At 41.0% G+C, this 19,620-nt stretch overlaps 1 protein-coding gene across 1 annotated transcript in view; it reads left to right on the forward strand.

Annotated features, from left to right (window-relative positions):
* The window catches only part of PHF8 (PHD finger protein 8), a 37,159-nt gene extending 24,150 nt beyond the window's left edge, over positions 1-13,009 (forward strand). Inside the window, exons 14-22 of the mRNA XM_040322926.1 lie at positions 635-747; positions 2,583-2,773; positions 4,657-4,742; positions 4,818-4,945; positions 6,617-6,966; positions 7,392-7,487; positions 7,595-7,704; positions 9,281-9,566; positions 11,281-13,009. Coding sequence (XP_040178860.1) covers positions 635-747; positions 2,583-2,773; positions 4,657-4,742; positions 4,818-4,945; positions 6,617-6,966; positions 7,392-7,487; positions 7,595-7,704; positions 9,281-9,566; positions 11,281-11,372 — 1,452 coding nt within the window. The 3' untranslated portion in view covers positions 11,373-13,009. The remainder of the gene's footprint in view (positions 1-634; positions 748-2,582; positions 2,774-4,656; positions 4,743-4,817; positions 4,946-6,616; positions 6,967-7,391; positions 7,488-7,594; positions 7,705-9,280; positions 9,567-11,280) is intronic.
* Positions 13,010-19,620: the final 6,611 nt, after the last annotated feature.

The following is a 19,620-nucleotide window of genomic DNA, read 5'->3' on the forward strand; positions in this document are numbered from 1 at the left end:
CTATTTGCATGGCGCTTCCATCCAGTCATTAGATCTCCCCGGAGGAGGGGAGATGGCACTCGTCAATGGCTGGAATGCCTGAGTTGTGATGTCACCCTTAGGTTTACTATGGGCCATTCGTTGTCAGGGCTTTCTCTTCTCCCTTGAAGCCACTGTTAGTTGACACAGGAAAGCCGGCCATGTGACCAGACAGTCTGCAAATGAGTGAGTATATGCATCCTCTACAGCAGGGGTCTTCAAACTACGGCCCTCCAGTTGTTCAGGAATTACAATTCCCATCATGCCTAGTCATGTCTGTGAATGTCAGAGTTTTACAATGCCTCATGGGATATGTAGTTCCGCAACAGCTGGAGGGCCGTAGTTTGAGGATCCCTGCATTACAGGTTACTTGCTATAGATGCTAGAAAGTGGGCAGTTTTAAGATGGCCCAGAATAACGCTTTAATGAATTTGTACTGGCAGCCCTATAACTTGCCTGCATCTAATAGTATTCTGTGATCTAGTTGCTAACAAATCCTCTCCTAACTGTTTTTTATGGGCTGACTAACCCTAAAAAAAGAGTAATAATAAAAATAAAATCCATGTGCCCCGATCAACATTTTTCCCCTATCTTATTTTTTTTTTTTTTAATCCAGGCGGATGACGATATTTTAGATGAAATGGATGAGAAGCCTGATGGCAGTCTACTGGATTCAGAATTGGCAGACAGTAAAATGCGTTTAGTTTTGGCCAATGGTACAAATCTAAGGTGGGTGAGCTTTTTTTTTTTTTTTCTTTGTCTGTGTAGATGATTCATTCCACTATAAGCCCTGCTTCACACTGAGCTGTGGGAATGAAGCCCTGAGTTCAGCTGAACTCGCACAATTTCATTCCTGCATGTCGGTCCCGATTTCGGCGGGGATTTCAGAGACATCTATGTGGGTTTCTGCACAGATGTCAATAGAAACCGCACCCTAAAATTGCAAAATAGTACAAAAACTACTTTTTGAAATCGGTGCGGCACTACAAATGCAGCTTCACACTGATTAGGAAGGTGCCATTTTCAGCAATTGCCGCTGATTTGACCCGTCAAAATGCACCATGAACCTGGGCTTAAACCTAAGAAAAAAAAAAACAGTTTTGGTTACAAAAAGACCAGAGATTTTAGCTGTCCAGGAAACTGATAAATGAGTGAGTGTTTAGTGATTCGAAGCATAGAGCTTATTTATATCTTTAGAGAAGATAAAGGTTGTTGGAAGTGTCGGCCTTTATCTGATATCAGCTGTGCTGAGACAGATTAGTGGTTAAGGGCGTTGCTGCCATAGTCACATGTTCCATTTTGAGTTTTATTGGCTGCACTTCACAAAACCTATACAGTATAGTAGGTTATACCCTGCTAAACTGAGGGACGTTGACAATGCAGAATCCATTTTTAAATCTGAAACTTAATATGGTTCTAAAGGAAGAAGTGTAGTCTCTTTCTTCTTCTTTCTTCTTCTTTCTTCTTATCAAAATTCTTCTGTGTGCAGCAGCCCCCTAATCCCCATCTCGATCCAGCGATGTTGCACGAGAACTTTGGCTGTCCGGGATTCTCTTCTGATTTGCTGAGACACAGCACCGGGCACCATTGGCTTCTGTTGCGGTCAGTGAACCAATGAGGAGAAACAGGGGACAGGACTGAGTCGCGGTTCCGTGTCTGAATGGACACAGAGCAGCGGCGCTCCCCCCCCCATTGCAAGCTGTTTGTTGTGGGGGCACTCGGCAGGAGGGAGGGGCCAGGAGTGCCGGCAAGGGCCCCAAAAAGAGGATCTGGCCTGCTCTGTTCAAAACCACTGCACAGAGCAGGTAAGTATAACATGTTTGTTTTTTAAAAACAAGACTTTATCACTTAAAAAAAAAAAAAAATAGATAGAATTTAGGAGCCAGCTAAAAGTTAAGAGCCAGGAACGTGCCCTGTCCCCTGGAGTTCGCGCACAGAAGCAAACGCATATGTGAGTAGCGCCCGCATAAAAAAAGTGGTGTTAAAACCACACATGTGAGGTATCGCTGCGATTGGTAGAGTGAGAACAATAATTCTAGCCCTAGACCTCCTCTATAACTCAAAACATACAACCTGTAGAATTTTTTTAAACGTCGCCTATGGAGATTTTTTAAGGGTAAAAATTTGTCACCATTCCACGAGCGCATGCAATTTTGAAGTGTGACATGTTTGGTATCAATTTACTCGGCATAACATTATCTTTCACAATATAAAAAAAATTGGGCTAACTTTACTGGTGTCTTTTTTTATTTATTTAATTTTTTTATTTGTTTAATTTTTTGTGTGTGTCTAATATATATATATATATATATGTGTGTGTGTGTGTGTGTGTGTGTGTGTGTATATGTATATATATATATATATATATATATATATATATATATATAAAATGTTATGTGTGTGTGTGTACATGCATACATTTTTATTTTTTATATATAGCAGCATCACACATTTTACAATGTGGTAGGCCTGTGACATTTATCTAATGGCATAATAGTATATGTTGGAATGTCATTTAATCTTTTGTTAGTCCTTGGAACATAACTTTTTTTTTTTATATGCAGTGGGAAGAAGGTTTGTGTAGGAACTGGAGGTAGGCCCCAGGCCTTTGCCAAAAAAAATCTAAAAAGTGAACCAGTGGATCCCGATCTGTCATCTAGTGACCCTTTTCTGATGGACTCAGAGGACGACTTGCAGATTGATGAGACGCCACGAAAGGAGCGAAAGCTTATCCCCCAGAAAAGGAAGCTGCATAGTATGAACTAGTGAAATACTTTTTTCTAGATAAGACATATATAGCATTCATATGACTCCGTTTTCATGTATATTCAAGTATAACTAAAGGCAAAACTCATTTGTTTTAGTTTTAAATAGATTGGAGAGGGATTAGAACACTTAATATCTTTTATTCCTGACTGTGCCCTCATTCGGGAGATTCTGCTTCTCTATTTGTCCGGTTTACAATTATCGGTAAAAGTAAAAAAATCCCATATTTTGGGTTGTCCCAAGAAAAGCAATAGAGGGTAAATTTATTCCAGTGGCAAAACTAGTTCAGGCGAACTGGGGGGTCCCCAAGGGATTCTTATTGCAGGCATTTCTTCTCACTTCCTGTTTGGCTATAGGACAAGAAGTGAAGGGAAATCGCCGCAATCGGACACAGATGGTGTAAAAAAAAAAAAAAAAATTGGTGTTAAAATTCCCTATTACTCTATTGAAAATGGGGGAAAAAAATATTTTTTTTGCCTATAGTTCTACTTTAATACTAAAGTATAATCAAGTACCTCCTAAATACTTGGTCAGAGCCAAGTTTCACTACCATGTACGTTCTTCATATATTTCTAAGGCAGATATTTTCAGAAAGCATGGGTTTTGTCATGGCATTGCATAGAATGTATGCTTGCGCTTGTGAAAATTGTAGCTCAGCTTGTCGCAGAAAGGGTGGGAGGAGAAAAATCTCCCTATGGGGTTCTTGAATAGTAGTAAGCATAGCCCCCCCTATGCTTGCTACTATTCAAGAACCCCATAGGGAGATTTTCTCCTCCCACCCTTGGCTGTCGCAAGCTGAGCTACCATTTTGACCAGATTGAATCCTGCCCGCTTTACACCATTTGTGGTGTAGCATTTCTCTTCATGACTATTTAGATATACAGGCTGCCATTACAGAACTCCTGAATTTGCTGTTCTAATGATCTTTTAGCTTCTGAGTAACTGAACCAGAAAAAGGGCAGATTTTATATTTCTTATCTCTGCTGTATTGGAAAAGGTATTGTGTTCTTTTTGTATTGCTGTACCATGTTCTTGTATGAGAAAGTATTCTGTTCTCTTTGTATTGCATCCTTTGTGTGAAATCCCATCATGTTCCTGCCAGCCCACCTCTGCTTTCTTATTAAAGACTGACCACACTGAGCAGGAGAACTCGCTGTGGTCAGTTCTCTACTTATGCTAGGAACTCAGCCTGCTCGCCTCCATTCTGTAGTGCAAATCTGAAAAATGTAAAAGCACTAAAAATGCATAGGTGTGAATCAGGCCTAAAGCAAGAAGGAGAGGGTGCAGGAGCCTGTGATCTGCTGATTGCAGGTGCATATGCTATACAGGCTCCTGCAAAAAAAAAATTAAATGCACATTTTTTTTTTTCTGCAAAAAACATGTGCACACAAGGTGGCCTTTAACTGTCTACTATACAGACTATCCTTACTCTTTGCAGAGCTAAAGCCACTGCTAGAATCTGCAGTATGTGACATTTCCTGCTGATTAGGAATGCCTGCGTCTCCCTGCTACGCTCTCTCTAGCTCTGAAGGGACATATTGGTTATATAGTGGATTTGTGAGCTAATGTGTACGGTGGAAAGACACATGCATCTGATAAATGCAACATTTTTGTATGCTGAAGAACCCAGTCACGGCTTTAACTCTGTAACAGAGTGAAGATCGGCTGCAACATCGGTGGTAATTTGAATGATTTTCAAAGGAAGCGTGGGAACCCCCTAATAGGTGTGCGGACCCTGGAAGTCAAACTAGATCTCCCCAAAAGATATTTGAAATTGCCAAGATGTTTAATGCTCTCAAATATATAAAAAAATAAAATAATCTTAAGTGGGCTGACCCTTAATCCTTATTTTCACTTCACGGCTTTCTCCAGAATTTCCACGTAAGCTTCCACGTGCAAAGCCATGCTCAGACCCTAACAGAGTACGAGAACCAGGAGAGCTGGAGTTTGATGTAGAGGTTGGTGAAATACACAAGAATTCTTTTGATAATTGCATGTTAAATCGCATCACACTAAATCTGTGTCGCTAATAGGAAGACTACACCACGGATGAAGAAATGGGAGAAGCTGATGGAGACCAACTTGGAGCTAGCAGTGGGGGTATATTGGACCTTCTTAAAGCCAGCAGACAGGTTGGAGGCCCAGAATACTCTGAAATAGAGTAAGTAAAGAAAAATGGGTTTCTATAATAATTGGCGCGTTCTTTCTGAATATTTTAAAGACGATATCTACTCCTAACTGGATAATTTCTAAGACATTGTGGTGTTATTTTCGTGTGTGTGTGTGTGTTTTTTTTTTTTTTTTTCTTTCTTCGAAATGAAATTGTTTTTGCCCCCCCCCCTTTTTTTAGTTTATTTTATTTTTTGCATCTCAGTTCTGCTGACTGGTAGCCTCTTTGAAGCCACATCCTGTCTTTATGCACTCTAGCAATAGTTCAACCCCAGTTCTCTGGGAATTTTGATCTCCCGGGTTCCCCGCAGCTCTCACTTATTTCTTCTGACTTCCACATCACTGCTAGGTTTACAGTGGCACTAAAATCAGCAGGAGGAACCATTGAGAGCTGCAGGGGGGGACCAACACTCCTGTTTTGATTTCCCAAAGAACTTCAGATTACGACTCAAGAGCTTATGAACACTTGAAAGGTTTTATTTTGTTTTTGTTTTTTTACTGGTAACAAAAGTTCTATCTATTAATTATATATTTTTATTTTTTTAAACAATAGATTTTTATTGATTTTCCACAATGTATACAAAATATAGTGCTTTCATTACATTACAAAGATATACAAAGTGAAAAACAGGTATATATCTTACAACGGTAATACATTGCATAGGGTTGAGCTAGAAACAAATAAATTGGATTGGCCTCGCCAGAAAGTTAGGCCTGTCACCCCTATTGGGTTCAAACAGTGAGCAGGCTTTCTGCAGGGATGGTAGCAGGTAGCCCGTCCTGGACCTTAGCGAGGGTCCTTGGAGCACATCCGTATGGTAAGCTTTCTCGAGCCGAAATAAAAATCAACATTAAACATAAAACATAGATCGTTGTAACTCTAGTAACTAGGGAGTTTGAACAAGCATTCTTGGCCATACCTATCCTCAGGTCATACCACTAGATTTTGATATACAGATACATTAGAATCAGTAAGAAAGTGTGCTTCACAAATGTGAGGAGGCATATTTTGACATCCTCCATATCTCCCAATGTTTGTGAAAGGTAAAGGGTCTCCTTTCTGTATAAGCAAGCAGCTTTTCCATGGTGTATTGTGAGTTAACTCTCTATCACCTCTGTGATACAAGGGGGTGATTGGGAGCGCCATTCTTTCGCTATCGATATTTGTGCAGCGAACATGATGTGGATGACTACCTTTCTCGTTAGCGGAGGAAAGTTCTCGATACCTAGGCTTAGTAACGTAATCTATCAATTCATTTTGGTGACAGAATTACCTTAAACCTATAAGTGTTCCTTACTGAACACTTCTGGATCAATGCAAAGCAGGAAGTGAATTGGTGAACAAAAAGATAAATTCCCAATCTCCCTGCTTCCCAACTAGAGTGCAAAAGCCAGACCAGCAACAAGGACAAATTGCTGTTTTCTAGTCTGAGGTATGGCAGAAAGGAGGGGTGGGCACATACTTTGATTTTGTAGAGAGATTTGGTGGCTTTGCAGCCACCCAGATCACTTTCATAGATGACTTACAGGCCACACTTTAAAATATTGCTTCAATATCATGCTTTTCAGCTCCCTTTACTGTTTGAGCTTAGCTTTCTGTACTATACATTTTCCACTTAATTTTAGATTAATATATAAAACTTTTATTTCTCTCTGTTTACAGCGAAGCACCTGCTTCTCCAAGCACCCAGGAGGCCATTCAGGGTATGCTGTGCATGGCCAACCTTCAAGCCTCTTCCTCCTGCACACCTGCTAACCTTCAGGCTTGGTGGGCAGCTGGACAAGAGAGTGGTGCTGCATCTGGTATACCACAAAGTGGTAGTAAGGCTGCCGCAGGTAACAAGTCTGGAAGTAATGGCACAAGTGGAAGCTCTGGGAACAGCAAAGTGATTCTGAGGCCAGGAAAGAGGCCGGTTAAAAGACCTGCGCACCGTAGTATGGACAGTGAAGATGAGGGAGATAGTACTGACGAGCAGGAAACACTGGGAGCCTGTTTTAAAGATTCAGAATATAGTGAGTATGGTTATTTTATGTCTATACATACATATCATTGAAATTTTGCGACATGAGAAGCCTAAACTCATGCTGACCTCTCCTTTGAGAGTGTTTTGCTTTGTTTTGATGCTTTGGCTTTAATGCACTTTAGATTTGTGACCAAGGCGCTCCTTAGTACCAAGAGTTTATCAGCTACCGAACTATCCCAGCTGCTAGGTCCCTGTATACTATACATCCTTTACAGATCTACTTCCTGAAAGGCAAATGCACTCCACTGTAGATCTGTCAGAACCAATTCTCACTTTTTATCAGTCCAGTGATATCACTCTTGCATCAGACATTACTCTAAAATATCTCTGTCTCTTGTTCGCTATTGATTTTGAACATCTATCCATCTATACCAGTTATAGTTAGTTTGACTGTTTTTCTGTTCTGCATTTCAGTTTACCCATCTCTCGAATCTGATGACGATGACCCAGCACTAAGGTCACGTTCCAAAAAAAAGAGGCAGACCGATGATGCTCCATGGAATCCAAAGGGTACAATAAAAAATGTTCACCACTTTTTTTATACTGTAAATCATTTTGATGTGAAGGTAGTAATGACTTTTGACAGAAATGTAATAAATTTACTTTGTCTGTTTCAGCACGTGTCACTCCAACACTCCCAAAACAAGCCCGTCCAGTTCGAGAAGGAACTCGTGTGGCCTCAGTTGAGACGGGACTGGCTGTGGCAGCAGCAAGACTTTCTCAGCAGGTACAAGCAAAATCAACAAAAAGCTTTTATAGCCTTGGTAACTTATTTTAGCAGTTTGGACATCCCTACATTGTGATTTACATTTAAATCAGATAAAAAAAATATTTAACTTTTTATAAAAGTTATGCAATTGGGGGGCTAAGAATATGCATGCATCATACACACTGGGGGGGATCCGTAGTGGAGAAGGATCTGGGGATCTTGGTAGATAATAAGCTCAATAATAACATGCAATACCAAGCTGCGGTTTTCAAAGCAAGCAAAGTCCTTTCTTGTACTAAGAGAGGTATGGACTCCAGAGAGAGAGGGATATAATTTTGCCCCCCTGTACAAATCATTAGTAAGACCTCATCTGGAATATGCAGTTCAGTTTTTTGGGCACCAGTTCTCAAAAAGGATATCGGGGAACTGGAGAAAGTGCAGAGAAGGGCAACCAAACTGATAAGAGGCATGGAGGCGCTCAGCTATGAGGAAAGATTAGAGAAACTGAATCTATTCCCTCTTGAGAAGAGGAGATTAAGGGGGATATGCTCACCATGTACAAATATATAAGGGGTCCATATAGTGAACTTGTTGAGTTATTAACTTTAAGGTCATCACAGAGGAAAAGAGGGAAAAAAGATTTAATCTCCAAATACGGAAAGGTTTCTTCACAGTAAGAGCTATGAAAATGTGGAACAGACTCCCTCCAGAGGTGGTTCTTGCCAGCTTAGTAGATTGCTTTAAAAAAGGCCTGGATTCTTTCCTAAATGTACTGGGTACTGACATTTTTAGGTAAAGTTTCCTCTCGGGGGGGGGGGGGGGGAAGGGGGATCAGGAAGGAATTTTTCCCCTGCTGTAGCAAATTGGATCATGCTTTGCTGGGATTTTTCGCCTTCCTCTGGATCAACTGTTGGTGAAGGATTTGGTATATGGGATTGTATTTATTTTTTTGGTTGAACTAGATGGGCTTGAGTCTCTTTTTTTTTTTCCCAACCCGAATAACTATGTACCTATGATTGGAAAATAGGAGAAAGGGGACTTTTTCATCCTAAACAACGTGAAGCCCTTTTAGTTCCCATTCACACTGCATGCTGTGGGGTGTTGCAAGTTCATTCACTTGCACCCCAACACACATGAACACAATGGGGTTGATTTTCTAAAACTTGAGTGCAAAATTTTGTGCCAATTTGCATAGAAATCGGCTTCCAGGTTTCTTTTTCAAAGCCTAGTTGATCAAACTGAAGTTAGAACCTAATTGGGTACCATGCATAGCTGCACAAGGTTTCAGTAAATGAACCTCAATGAGTAAAAAAAAAAAGTACATACACCATCTCCCTTTTTTTATTATTTTTTGGACATTTTCGTGTGTTGCCAGCCCATTCATTTGAATGCACTGCCTTAATGCATCGCATGTTAAGTTAACATGCAAAAACAACGCAACACATCAGCATGCTAAGATGTGAATGGGCTCTTGGGGTTTTGTGGGCAGGTAAAAAGTTCTCAAGGTATTGTGTTTGTTGTGTTTTAGCTAAGGGATAAAAACTAACCATTGCATGTGTCTATGCTCCTTATTTTCTCATGTTTGTTCTTTTAGGAGCAACAGAGATCTCAAAAGAAAAAATTGGCCACCAAGAAAAAGCCTACAAGTGAACCAGAACCTGAAATTCTTCCATCAGAGCCTGAGCCACCACCGCCACCACCTCCTCCTGAGCCTCAGATTGAGGTCTTCTCTGGCAGCCTGGTTGACCATGAATACACAGCTGGTCCCAATATATTTGGCATGGCTCAGGTGAACCGTGGCACTACCCCGATGGCACCAGGTGTCTTCCTTTCTCACAGACGGCTTTCTGCTACCTCTCCAACAAGTCAAGCAGTTCAGGGTATGAAACTAATTGTGTAGTATTTGACTTTACCCTTTTCAAAGTCTTTTTTTGCAATCTGAGTTGTTACAGCTGTTTACAGATTACCTTTTAGTGAAAACTGTGTGCGGAAAATTACCTGATTCAGGACTATAAACATATGTTTTTAATGACAATCTTGCCTTTTTTTCTGCAAAAAACCTAGCTTGCTGCTTTACCTGTTTAACCTTGCTAATAATCCTTTGAATGCGTTGAGCAGCCTCCATGACCAATAGAAAGGTGTGTGAAGCTGAGCTGTACAGTACATTTTGGGAGGAGGGCCTGGCTCCAGAAGAAATTTACATTTTCATATAACTGTATGCATAAGATTCATTAATCTTTGGTATGCAGTTTGTCACAAAATGTGAAATACTCGGGTTTGTGACGGTTATACTTAGAAATTTGTGAACTTCACTTGGTCTAAAAAGATTGGCTTCGGGTGCCGACATCACGGGCACCTTGGACAGGTAAGTGTCCATATTTTAATAGTCAGCAGCGGCAATATTGGTAGCTGCTGACTTTAAAAAAAAAACTGCGCAACTCAGCTTTAAGAAAGTAATATATACGACCCAGGTTTAGCTGAGTAATAGACAAATGGGAAATGCATACCTTGCAGTGCTATATGCATGGTTTCAGGTGCTTTAAGCCATCTGCCCCAAACCGTGTAGTATTTTGCAGAACACCCTCTATTGATGTATATAAACCCTTTTATAGGGTAGTGTAGTATTGACGTCATTCAACTAGTCAGACAGTTTAGGGGGGGATTGCCTCATCCAGTGTTTAGCTATTGTTTTTCGGGCGGAAAATAGTCTAATGCAGAAAAGTTGTGGTGTATTTATCAGTGTCGGCATCAGGAAAAATACCCAATAATCATATTTTGGGGTCCAGGGTCAGTGGAGACCCCACATTGTCTTGAAGGAAATCTACTGGTACCTGGTTTTGACGAGTACTTGCTCCCACTTTTCGGTCAAATCGCAGTAGCGATCTATGAAGAGGTTCAGCCCTCCTCCCCCTCCCAACTTTCTGGGACACACCAATCCCAGAAGACTGCAAGACTGTTCACAAAGTACAGCGAGGCTTGTGCATGCACAGTAGGAAGCCAGTTGTGAAGCCAGAAGGCTTCACTGACAGTTTCCCCTTGCCTAAGATGCCGGTGCCTGCAGCCAGTTTGAAGAAGCTTGGTTGCCGACATCGCTGGATCCCTGGACAGGTAATTGTCCTTGTATTAAAAGTCAGCTGCTACAGTATTTTTGGGGGGAGGGGGGGGGGCAGACTTGAACTCCTCTTTAACAACTAAATGTAGAAAAAAGATTAATTTATTTTTCACTCTTTTGGTCTCGTTTCCCTTTTGATAAAAGTATGAGTGATCCATTATCCCAGGGATATGCAATTAGCGGACCTCCAGCTGTTGCAAAACTACAAGTTCCATCATGCCTCTGCCTCTGGGTGTCATGCTCGTGGCTGTCAGAGTCTTGCTATGCCTCATGGGACTTGTAGTTCTGCAACACCTGGAGGTCCGCTAATTGCATATCCCTGCATTATCCTTTAGTACCAAATGAAGGCTCAATGTGTTCTAAAAAATTATAAATGGCTATATACAAGAGTATAATTCATCTGCATTTACAAAGTAGTTGCGATAAGAGGTTGACTGTACATTTTTTATTTTTTTACTTTTATATTTTCTTCTCCCCTCAAGGAAAGCGACCCAAGAAAGGTTTAGCTACAGCTAAGCAGCGCCTGGGCAAGATCCTAAAGATTCACCGGAATGGAAAGCTTCTTCTGCTGTGACCTCCTTCCCTTTACACTCTTGATGCTGACCCTTTTGTTCTTGAGTGGACATTCAGGGTCATTGTACAGAGAAAGCAGAGCTGGGTCCCTAGCTGTGCTGAAGACTTATTTTTGTAAGAACTGCACACATAGACATGAACTTGTTTTACCGAGAATAAAAGGCAGGCTGCACAGAGAGCAAGATGGTAGAAAAATCACACAACGATTTTCATCCTCTTCACCTTTGCGTTGTCTCAAATTTGAGGCCTTTGAAAAGCATGAAAGGTGGATAGAACGGGTGAACCTTCTGCTAAAAGATGCCGTTCATTTTTATTTTTTCATTTTTAAACCTTGAACACAACAAGCAATTTTTTTTTTGTTTCTCCCGCTCCCAACTGAGTTATGTTGATGGAATCTTACATAAGATCCAAAGGGAGAAGTTCCCACTTAAAGCACTTGTCTTGGCCTCCTGGGACCTTGGGCTGTTTTGTCAGGTTCTCCATGGACGAGTGATAACCAGATGTAATAGCACATTATTTTCTTGCTTATTTGTTATATTTCTACACTGCCTCATTCTTCCTGCCACAGTCTCCCAACACAACCGAACTTATGACTTTTCTGGTACTGGGCTTGGTTTGTATTTAGCTTTTTTTTTTCTTTTTTTTTTTTAAGCACTTAAGTTTGAATATAACTGCCATATACCTCTTGATGTGTGACCCAGCAGTGATTAAGACATGTTCACCAGAAGGGATCAGACCTTGCAAGTAAACATTTGGAAGCACGGTCTTATATTTACCACACCTGACAAAAGAAGATTCAGAAAATCTCTCCATTACATTGACCTACTGTAGAAAATTTGGCCCGGACACTATGAAGGCATCAGTTGTGACTGATCTCCAACTTGCCCTCTCTGCCATGTATAAATATATATATGATTTTTTTTTTTTTTTCAGGAAACTGATGTATGGTTGAAAGCAAATTTTTTCCAAGGGGGGGTATATTGTTACAAAGACGAAAAACAAACCACATCTGCTTATAAAGGGAAATGCATCCAAAATCATTATTGTAGATGAAGGCCTTGTTCACACCGGGTATATCAATGCATAGCTTGTATGAGGTCTGTGTTTACCTGCACAGGTGTTCTGCACGGATACAGCCGTTGATCCCAGTTTGACATCCATGCGTGTGCGTTTATGAACTCGCACTGACTGAGTTTAGGGATGTCTATTTGCACCCGTACGGCTGTCAGGAAGCGGCAGCTGTATCCCAATAGAGAGCAATGGGACTGTATGCATGAGGATGTGCTGAACACGTGGGTTACCTGCAGGTAAACAATGGCCCTCTTATTGATGAGCCCCATGTGAATGAGGCCTAACATGCTTGTTCTAAATTTTTGAATTCTGTTGAAACATTTCCGAGCATAATTTTTAGGTCCATTGCAATGCCAGAGTTATTAGTGAGGCAGAGAAACTTCTGTATGTAGTCATTTTTACTTTGCTCCAGCCTTAGGATTGGTTGCAGTTGTGTGTTTTAGGCATAAGAAATTGGAGTAGCGTTTTAAATTACTATTAAATATAGTGGCCCTTTTAACATAACTAGCAGTTTGTGCTAGTACAGTGCTGTACCTTATGATTAAATTCTAGTAGCTTTGTTCAATACAATTTTTTTCACACTTTTATGTAATGAAAGGGCCACAAATAAGGGGTCTGCATTTTCAAAGAGTGTTGAAGGGTTAGAGCTTCTGTCAGGTTTTTTTGTTTTGCGTGTCCCTGTTAGGGAGATTTCCACTCTCTTCCTGTGCCAGTGACAACATTTCCTTGTGACAGGAAGTGGTGGCATATTCCTCCCAACAGAGGCCTGGATTAGTTTTATCCAGAGATCCAAGGCCTTCACCATTTTTGTGATTCATGTCAAGTAGTAATGGGAAGGTGACACAGAAAGGAGCAAGATCCTCACAAAGCTACCTATTCCCCCCAACTATCCAAAATCTTTCCTATTACCTCTGCAGGTACTGTTACATCTCATGATGCATTGTGCATAGGAGGATATCCTGCCATAGCAAGCACGTGCGGATGGCAGAATGGTGGTAGCTGGCCTTTCTTTTTGGCAAAAGGTCTTCTTCATCTTCTCCTCTCTTCTCTCTTTCCTCCTCCTCTTCCTCTTCCTCTTCCTCTTTCTTCCTTCCCCCCCACAGAGTGATTTTAAAAGGTAATACCATTAACCCACTAGTGTGATAGGTAGTATGAGTGTACTATATACAGCCTTTGTGCTTCAATCGGCTGGTTTTAATTCTAAGGTTTTTATTTTTGTTTATTTGAGCTATGCTACCTATGCCTAGGTGTTTGTTTTTTTTATTTGTTTTTTAATGCTTCGACACTTGGTGGCCAATGCTGCCCCTTAAAGGGGTTGTAAAGGTACTTTTTTTTTCCTAAATAGCTTCCTTTACCTTAGTGCAGTCCTCCTTCACTTACCTCATCATTTGATTTTTCTTTTAAATGTCTTTATTTCTTCTGAGAAATCCTCACTTCCTGTTCTTCTGTCTGTAACTACACACAGTAATGGAAGGCTTTCTCCCTGGTGTGGAGTGTCGTGCTTGCCCCCTCCCTTAGACTACAGGAGAGTCAGAATGCCCTCTAACACACAGCTCCTTTCTCTATCTGCAACGTAGAGAGCATCCTGACTCTCCGGTAGTCCAAGGGAGGGGGTAAGCATGACACTCCACACCAGGGAGAAAGCCTTGTATTACTGTGTGGAGTTACAGACAGAATGGCCCTCTAGCACCACAATGTAAGATATATTGCATATTTTTGGGTAGTGACCAGTTGCTGTTGGAGATGAGAAGCTTGCTGAGCCTCGTACAGTTTGTATTCCAGTTACGCTCTCAGCAGTTCGACATAACTCATTTTAATCTACAGTCAAGTCCTGACCTAGAGTTAACTTGCATTATATTTAATTGGACTTGTACATATTCGTTTGCAATCCCCTTTAAAGTAATATTAATGTCTTGTTTTTTAAAGCGGAGTTCCACCCATAAAATTTACTTTGCGGTATTTATCAGCAATAAACATAAGCAAAAACATTTTGATTTTTTTTTTTTTACCTTTTCCTGGCTGTTGGGGTGCCCTGTAAATCTTCCTCTCCCTGGTGCCTGACGTAATTTCATTGGCTTTGTTGCAATCACAACGGGGGGGGGGGGCCCTTTCGCCACCCGTTGTGATGGCATGAGAGAGAGGTTTATGGCGTTTCCATACGGTCATATGTGTAAACACACTGCTCCCGGTTCTTTCAGGGGGAGAAATGACTGATCGTATGTTCATACAATGTATGAACAGCGATCTTTCATTTCCCCTAGTCAGTCCCATCCCCCCCTTCAGTTAAAACACACTTTAGGGAGCATAATTAACCCTTTGATCGCCCCTAGTGTTAACTCCTTCCCTGCCAGTGACATTTTCACTGTAATCGGTGCACTGATCGCTGTAAAAGTGGCAAGTGTCTGCCATAATATCGCAGTACCGATTAAAAATTGTAGATCGCCACCATTACTAGTAAAACATTTTTTAATAAAAATGCCATAAAACTATCCCCTATTTTGTAGACGCTATAACTTTTGCGGAAACCAATAAATAAACGCTTATTGCGATTTGATTTTTTTATTTTTTTTGCCAAAAATATGTATTTTTTGGGGGGGGGATATATCAAAAAGTAAAAAATATTGCTTTTTTTTTTCAAAATTGTCGCTCTATCTTTGTTTATAGCGCAAAAAATAAAAACCGCAGAGGTGTTCAAATACCACCAAAAGAAAGCTCTATTTGTCGGGGAAAAAAGGACGTCGGCTTTGTTTGAGAGCCACGTCACACGACAGCGCAATTCAGTTAAAGCGACGCAGTGCTGAAAAGCAAAAAGTGGCCTGGTCTTTGGCCAGCCAAATGGTCCGGGGCTGAAGTGGTTAAACCGGACATCGGGGGACGAAATTTTAAAAAGACATGAGTATTGTATGTTTTGAACTTATCAAATGTTTTAAAAAAAAAAAAAAATGTCAATGGAACTCCGCTTTAATAAAAAAAGAAAAACAACAAACTTGTTATACTTTTCTGCTGTGTAATGGTTTTGCACAAAGAAACCCAGATCCTCCTCTTTCTCAGGTTCCTCTGCTCTCCTGGCCCCTCCCTCCCACCAGGTGCCCCTTACAGAAGGCAGTCCATTCCGCTGCTCTGTCCATTCACACATGGAGCTGCGACTTGGCCCTGCCCCCTCTGTCTCCTGATTGGCTCCTTGACTGCGATTGACAGCAGCGTGAGCCAATGACTACCAAAGGCCAATCAAAAGTGTGAGTCTCTGGAGAGGCAAGGCTCTCCTGGACATCGCTGGATCAAGAGGGTATTAGGGGGGCTGCTGCACACAGGTTTTTTTACTTTAATGCATAGAATTCATGAAGGTAAAAAAAAAAATCTGTCTTTATAACCCCATTAAGAAGCATCATAAACACTGTAGTAAAGGGGCCTACCTGTTGTATATGAAGTGTTTAGATAATTGTGTATCAAAAGAAGATTGTACCTTTTTTTTTTTTTTTTTTTTTTTTTTTAAATATGTTCCAGCTTTACAGTTAACCGCTCTGCCATTAAAAATTATGGCAAATGGTTTGTTTGGTTTGTCTTTAAACGAGTTATGTTGCAATATAATACACATTCCCTGACAGATGAACTGTAAAGGAAATTGCCATAATGACCTGCTGTTAACAGAGCACATTTGTCAGTGAATTTATACGCAACAACTCTCTGCTTACTAGTGTTTTAGAAATGAACTCCAGGCAGATAAAGACTCAAATTATTGCAGCCCTGTTATTAAAGTGGAGGTCCGGTAAAAAAAAAAATAGATTAAAAGTCAGCAGCTGCTAACACTGTAGCTGCTGACTTTTAATAAGGACACTTACCTGTCCTAGTCGCCAGCGATGTCAGCCCCCGCCGAGGCCGATCCTGGCAGCTCCAGGTGCCGCCATCCACAGTAAGGGAAACAGGCAGTGAAGCCGTGCGGCTTCACTGCCCGTTTCCTACTGCGCATGCGCGAGCAGCACGGCGCTTTGTGAATGGGCCGGCTGCTTTCTGTGATACAGTTCCTAGAATGCAGCGCGCCCCATTCACAAGAAGAAACCGAGTGTAGGAGGAGGAAAAGGATCCACCGCGGAGGATGAAGAGGCAGATTCGGGACTTCCGCATAGCAACAGCTGTTTCGGATAAGTTAAAAAAAAAATTCATTTTATTTTATTTTTGGAGTAAACATTTTTTTCAGGGTGGAACTCCACTTTAATATATCTTGTGTATTTTGTAAATGCAAGTAGAGTTAAATACCTGAATTTGGACCTGGTATCAGCTTCTTGCAGTCCCTGTAAAGCAGAACTGGAATGTGTGATGTAGCAGCACAAGCTCATCAGAGTGCTGCTTCTCTTTTCACAGTCAAAAGTCACATGCTGTGTTGCCCCTCACTCAAACTTATGATCATTTGAGAAGAATTACCCCCTTAGGCCCCTTTCACACGGGGCAGATCTGCTCGGTGGATTCTGCTAGCACAGCAGGAGATCGCGCTGTTGATCTCCACTGAGCCGGCGGATGACGGGTCTGTCTCCGCTCACTGTGCAGGGACGGACCTGTCAGAGCCCCGCTGCCCTCTATGGGGAGATCCGATGAAAACGTTTCCGCCTGTGTTTTTTAATCCGATCCGCTGGACAGATGGCGAACGTATAGCCATCCGTCTGTTTTAAGAGGATCTTGTCGGATCGGATGGCAGGCGGGTGTCGGCAGACACATCTTCACTGACATCCGCCTGCCCATGCAAGTCAATAGATGACCTGCTCGGATTCGCATGAAAAACAGACATTCGGATTAGAGCGGGCCTATCATGTAAAAGTGGCCTTGCATACACCTAAAAAGATCAGATGTCAGTGGGAAATTTTTTGAGAGGCAGAAATGACTGACTGACTGATCAAGCAACCCTACTTGAGATTAAATATGGTAGTCTGAAGTGCAGCCATATTTTTTCATACATGGAACTCCAATGGAATGGCTAGTGTGTCAGTCATGTAAAGCCGCAGAACCTCCCCTATTCATTTATGTTTCCGTTATTTGTTATTGGTAAAAGTAATGTAGGCAAGAATTTTGTGTTTTTATTTAAAAAAAATGTTTTTTATACAAGTGCATTTTTATTTTACTGGTCATTTGCTTCATCTTCTAGTAAATAAAACACAGCCCTTTTATTAGCTTCCCTTAAAGTGGAACCAACTGACCCCCCCCCTGTGCATTTTTGTAATGGGCTGATTGATTTCAAAATTCAACTAATCATTTTTATAAACCTCATGTTGCTACAGAAAATAATTTTCATGGCCACAGCTCATGCATATTTTATTTATTTTATTTCTCGCACGATTCTCTCGTCATTGATTTCGAAATTTTGTTTTTTAAAACCCTTCCAACATGAAGCACGAAAACCCACCGTAGCTGCGGCCCACTAATGGTGCGCAATTCAAACAAAAATTATTGGTTTACAGTTTTCAAAGGAAAATAATTTAGAACTACGGTGCCGTTAATAGTGCTGGATCAAGAGAATTACTATTGAAGCTTTTTCCCCCCCAATTGCTTATCTAGTTGTGATGGGTAACTGTGCTCTGAACATTGCTCCTGTATATGTATGATGGGGTGCCTAGTGCAATTTTATTCAAATTTTAAGGTGGAACTTTACTCTCTCAATCAACATTGACTAGTTGGAATCCTTTTGCTGCTAGCATTAGCAAATGGATATGGAAAGTATATAATCTTTACTTGTGTTAACTTTTTTTTTTTTTTTTCTTTAATTCCTAGTTTTCATCCCTAATCAAATTATGGCATACTTCCCAGGAGTCTTCTGGTGGGGAGGAGGGGTTTTCTCAGCTAAGCACACCCTCATGCCTGAGTTAGGGGCAGCTAAAATATTCAACATGAATCATCTGCCCTTGCTCAAAATGGCCACGGCCTGAAATGCTAGGAGGGTGTTTTTCTATGTGATTTCTCTGCAAAATAAAGCAGAGAGACATGGATTAGTTTGCCTAGTTTGAATATTAAAAATAAATGGCACCTTTGGTTTGTGGTGCTCAGATACAGCGTAGTTCCGCTTTAAGGGGTAAGTTCTTGTAGATGACTATCCTTTTTTTTTTTTTTTTTTTTTTCTTTTTTTTTTTTTTTAATGCTTTGCACCACTTGATTGAGTCGGGACATGAGTTTCTAAAATGAGAACTGATTTGGTTACTTGGTGATTTTTGCTTTCATTTGTTTTCCAGCATAGCATATGCTACTGTGCAACAATGCAATTTGTTCTTATTTTACTTTGACATATCAGGCTTTTGGCATTCAATTAGTGTGGCATTCGATCACTCTATATATTATTTCAAAGTACACCCATTGTATAAGGAGGGTGGTTGGGGAGGTAAAAGCAGTTTTTCCTCAGTTTAATATGTATTTTTTTTCTGTGTTTGTAGTGTCATGTTTGTATTCTACCCTAGTTCTTTGTGCCTACAAGCTGCCTGTCACCAATATAGCGCTAGCAGATTAGTCAATGGAAAAGTTGGGTATGACAGGCTCATCTGTCATGCTGTACCTCATTGTCACTGTGACACTACATTTTCACAATGTCTAACCTCTTAGCAGCTGCGATATACAGTAGGCGGGGCTTGAATAGAACGGGAAGCATTTTTATCACCCTTGCAAAATGCTCTAAACCTTCATAACTGCAAAAGGAGGCAGTGGCCAGTTTTCTTTTCTGCCTTCTCTAAAGTATATTATGTTCTTTAAGAATAGATGTGCAAGCAATAGGGCATCATATATATGTGTTTAAAAGAGAATGCCAACACTTGCACCCTAAAAACCGCGTAAACCCAAAATTCATGATTACTCAGGTTTTGAAGGAGATCCCCCTAAGGTGCTTTATCTTACCTTTACTTGCTGCTGTCCTTAGAGGCGCTCCAGGCTCCTGCAGAAAAACTTAAGTCAAATACTATAGCTGCTGACTTTAAAGCGGTGGTTCACCCTTATTAACATCTTTTTAGCATAAAATGAGGCATAGTAGCGCGAGCTACAGTATGCCTGTCTTTATTTTTTTAGTCCCGTACTCACAGTGTAATCGTAGAGACAAGATTCCGACTCCCCGCGGGGAATGGGCGTTCCTATGGAGAGGGAAGGTGATTGACGGCCGGCTCTGGCACGTCACGCTCCCCGAAGACAGCCGGAACAGGTCTCTGCTCTTCACG

This window comes from Rana temporaria, chromosome 9, assembly GCF_905171775.1.
Source record: "Rana temporaria chromosome 9, aRanTem1.1, whole genome shotgun sequence".
Taxonomy (NCBI): Eukaryota; Metazoa; Chordata; class Amphibia; order Anura; family Ranidae; genus Rana; species Rana temporaria.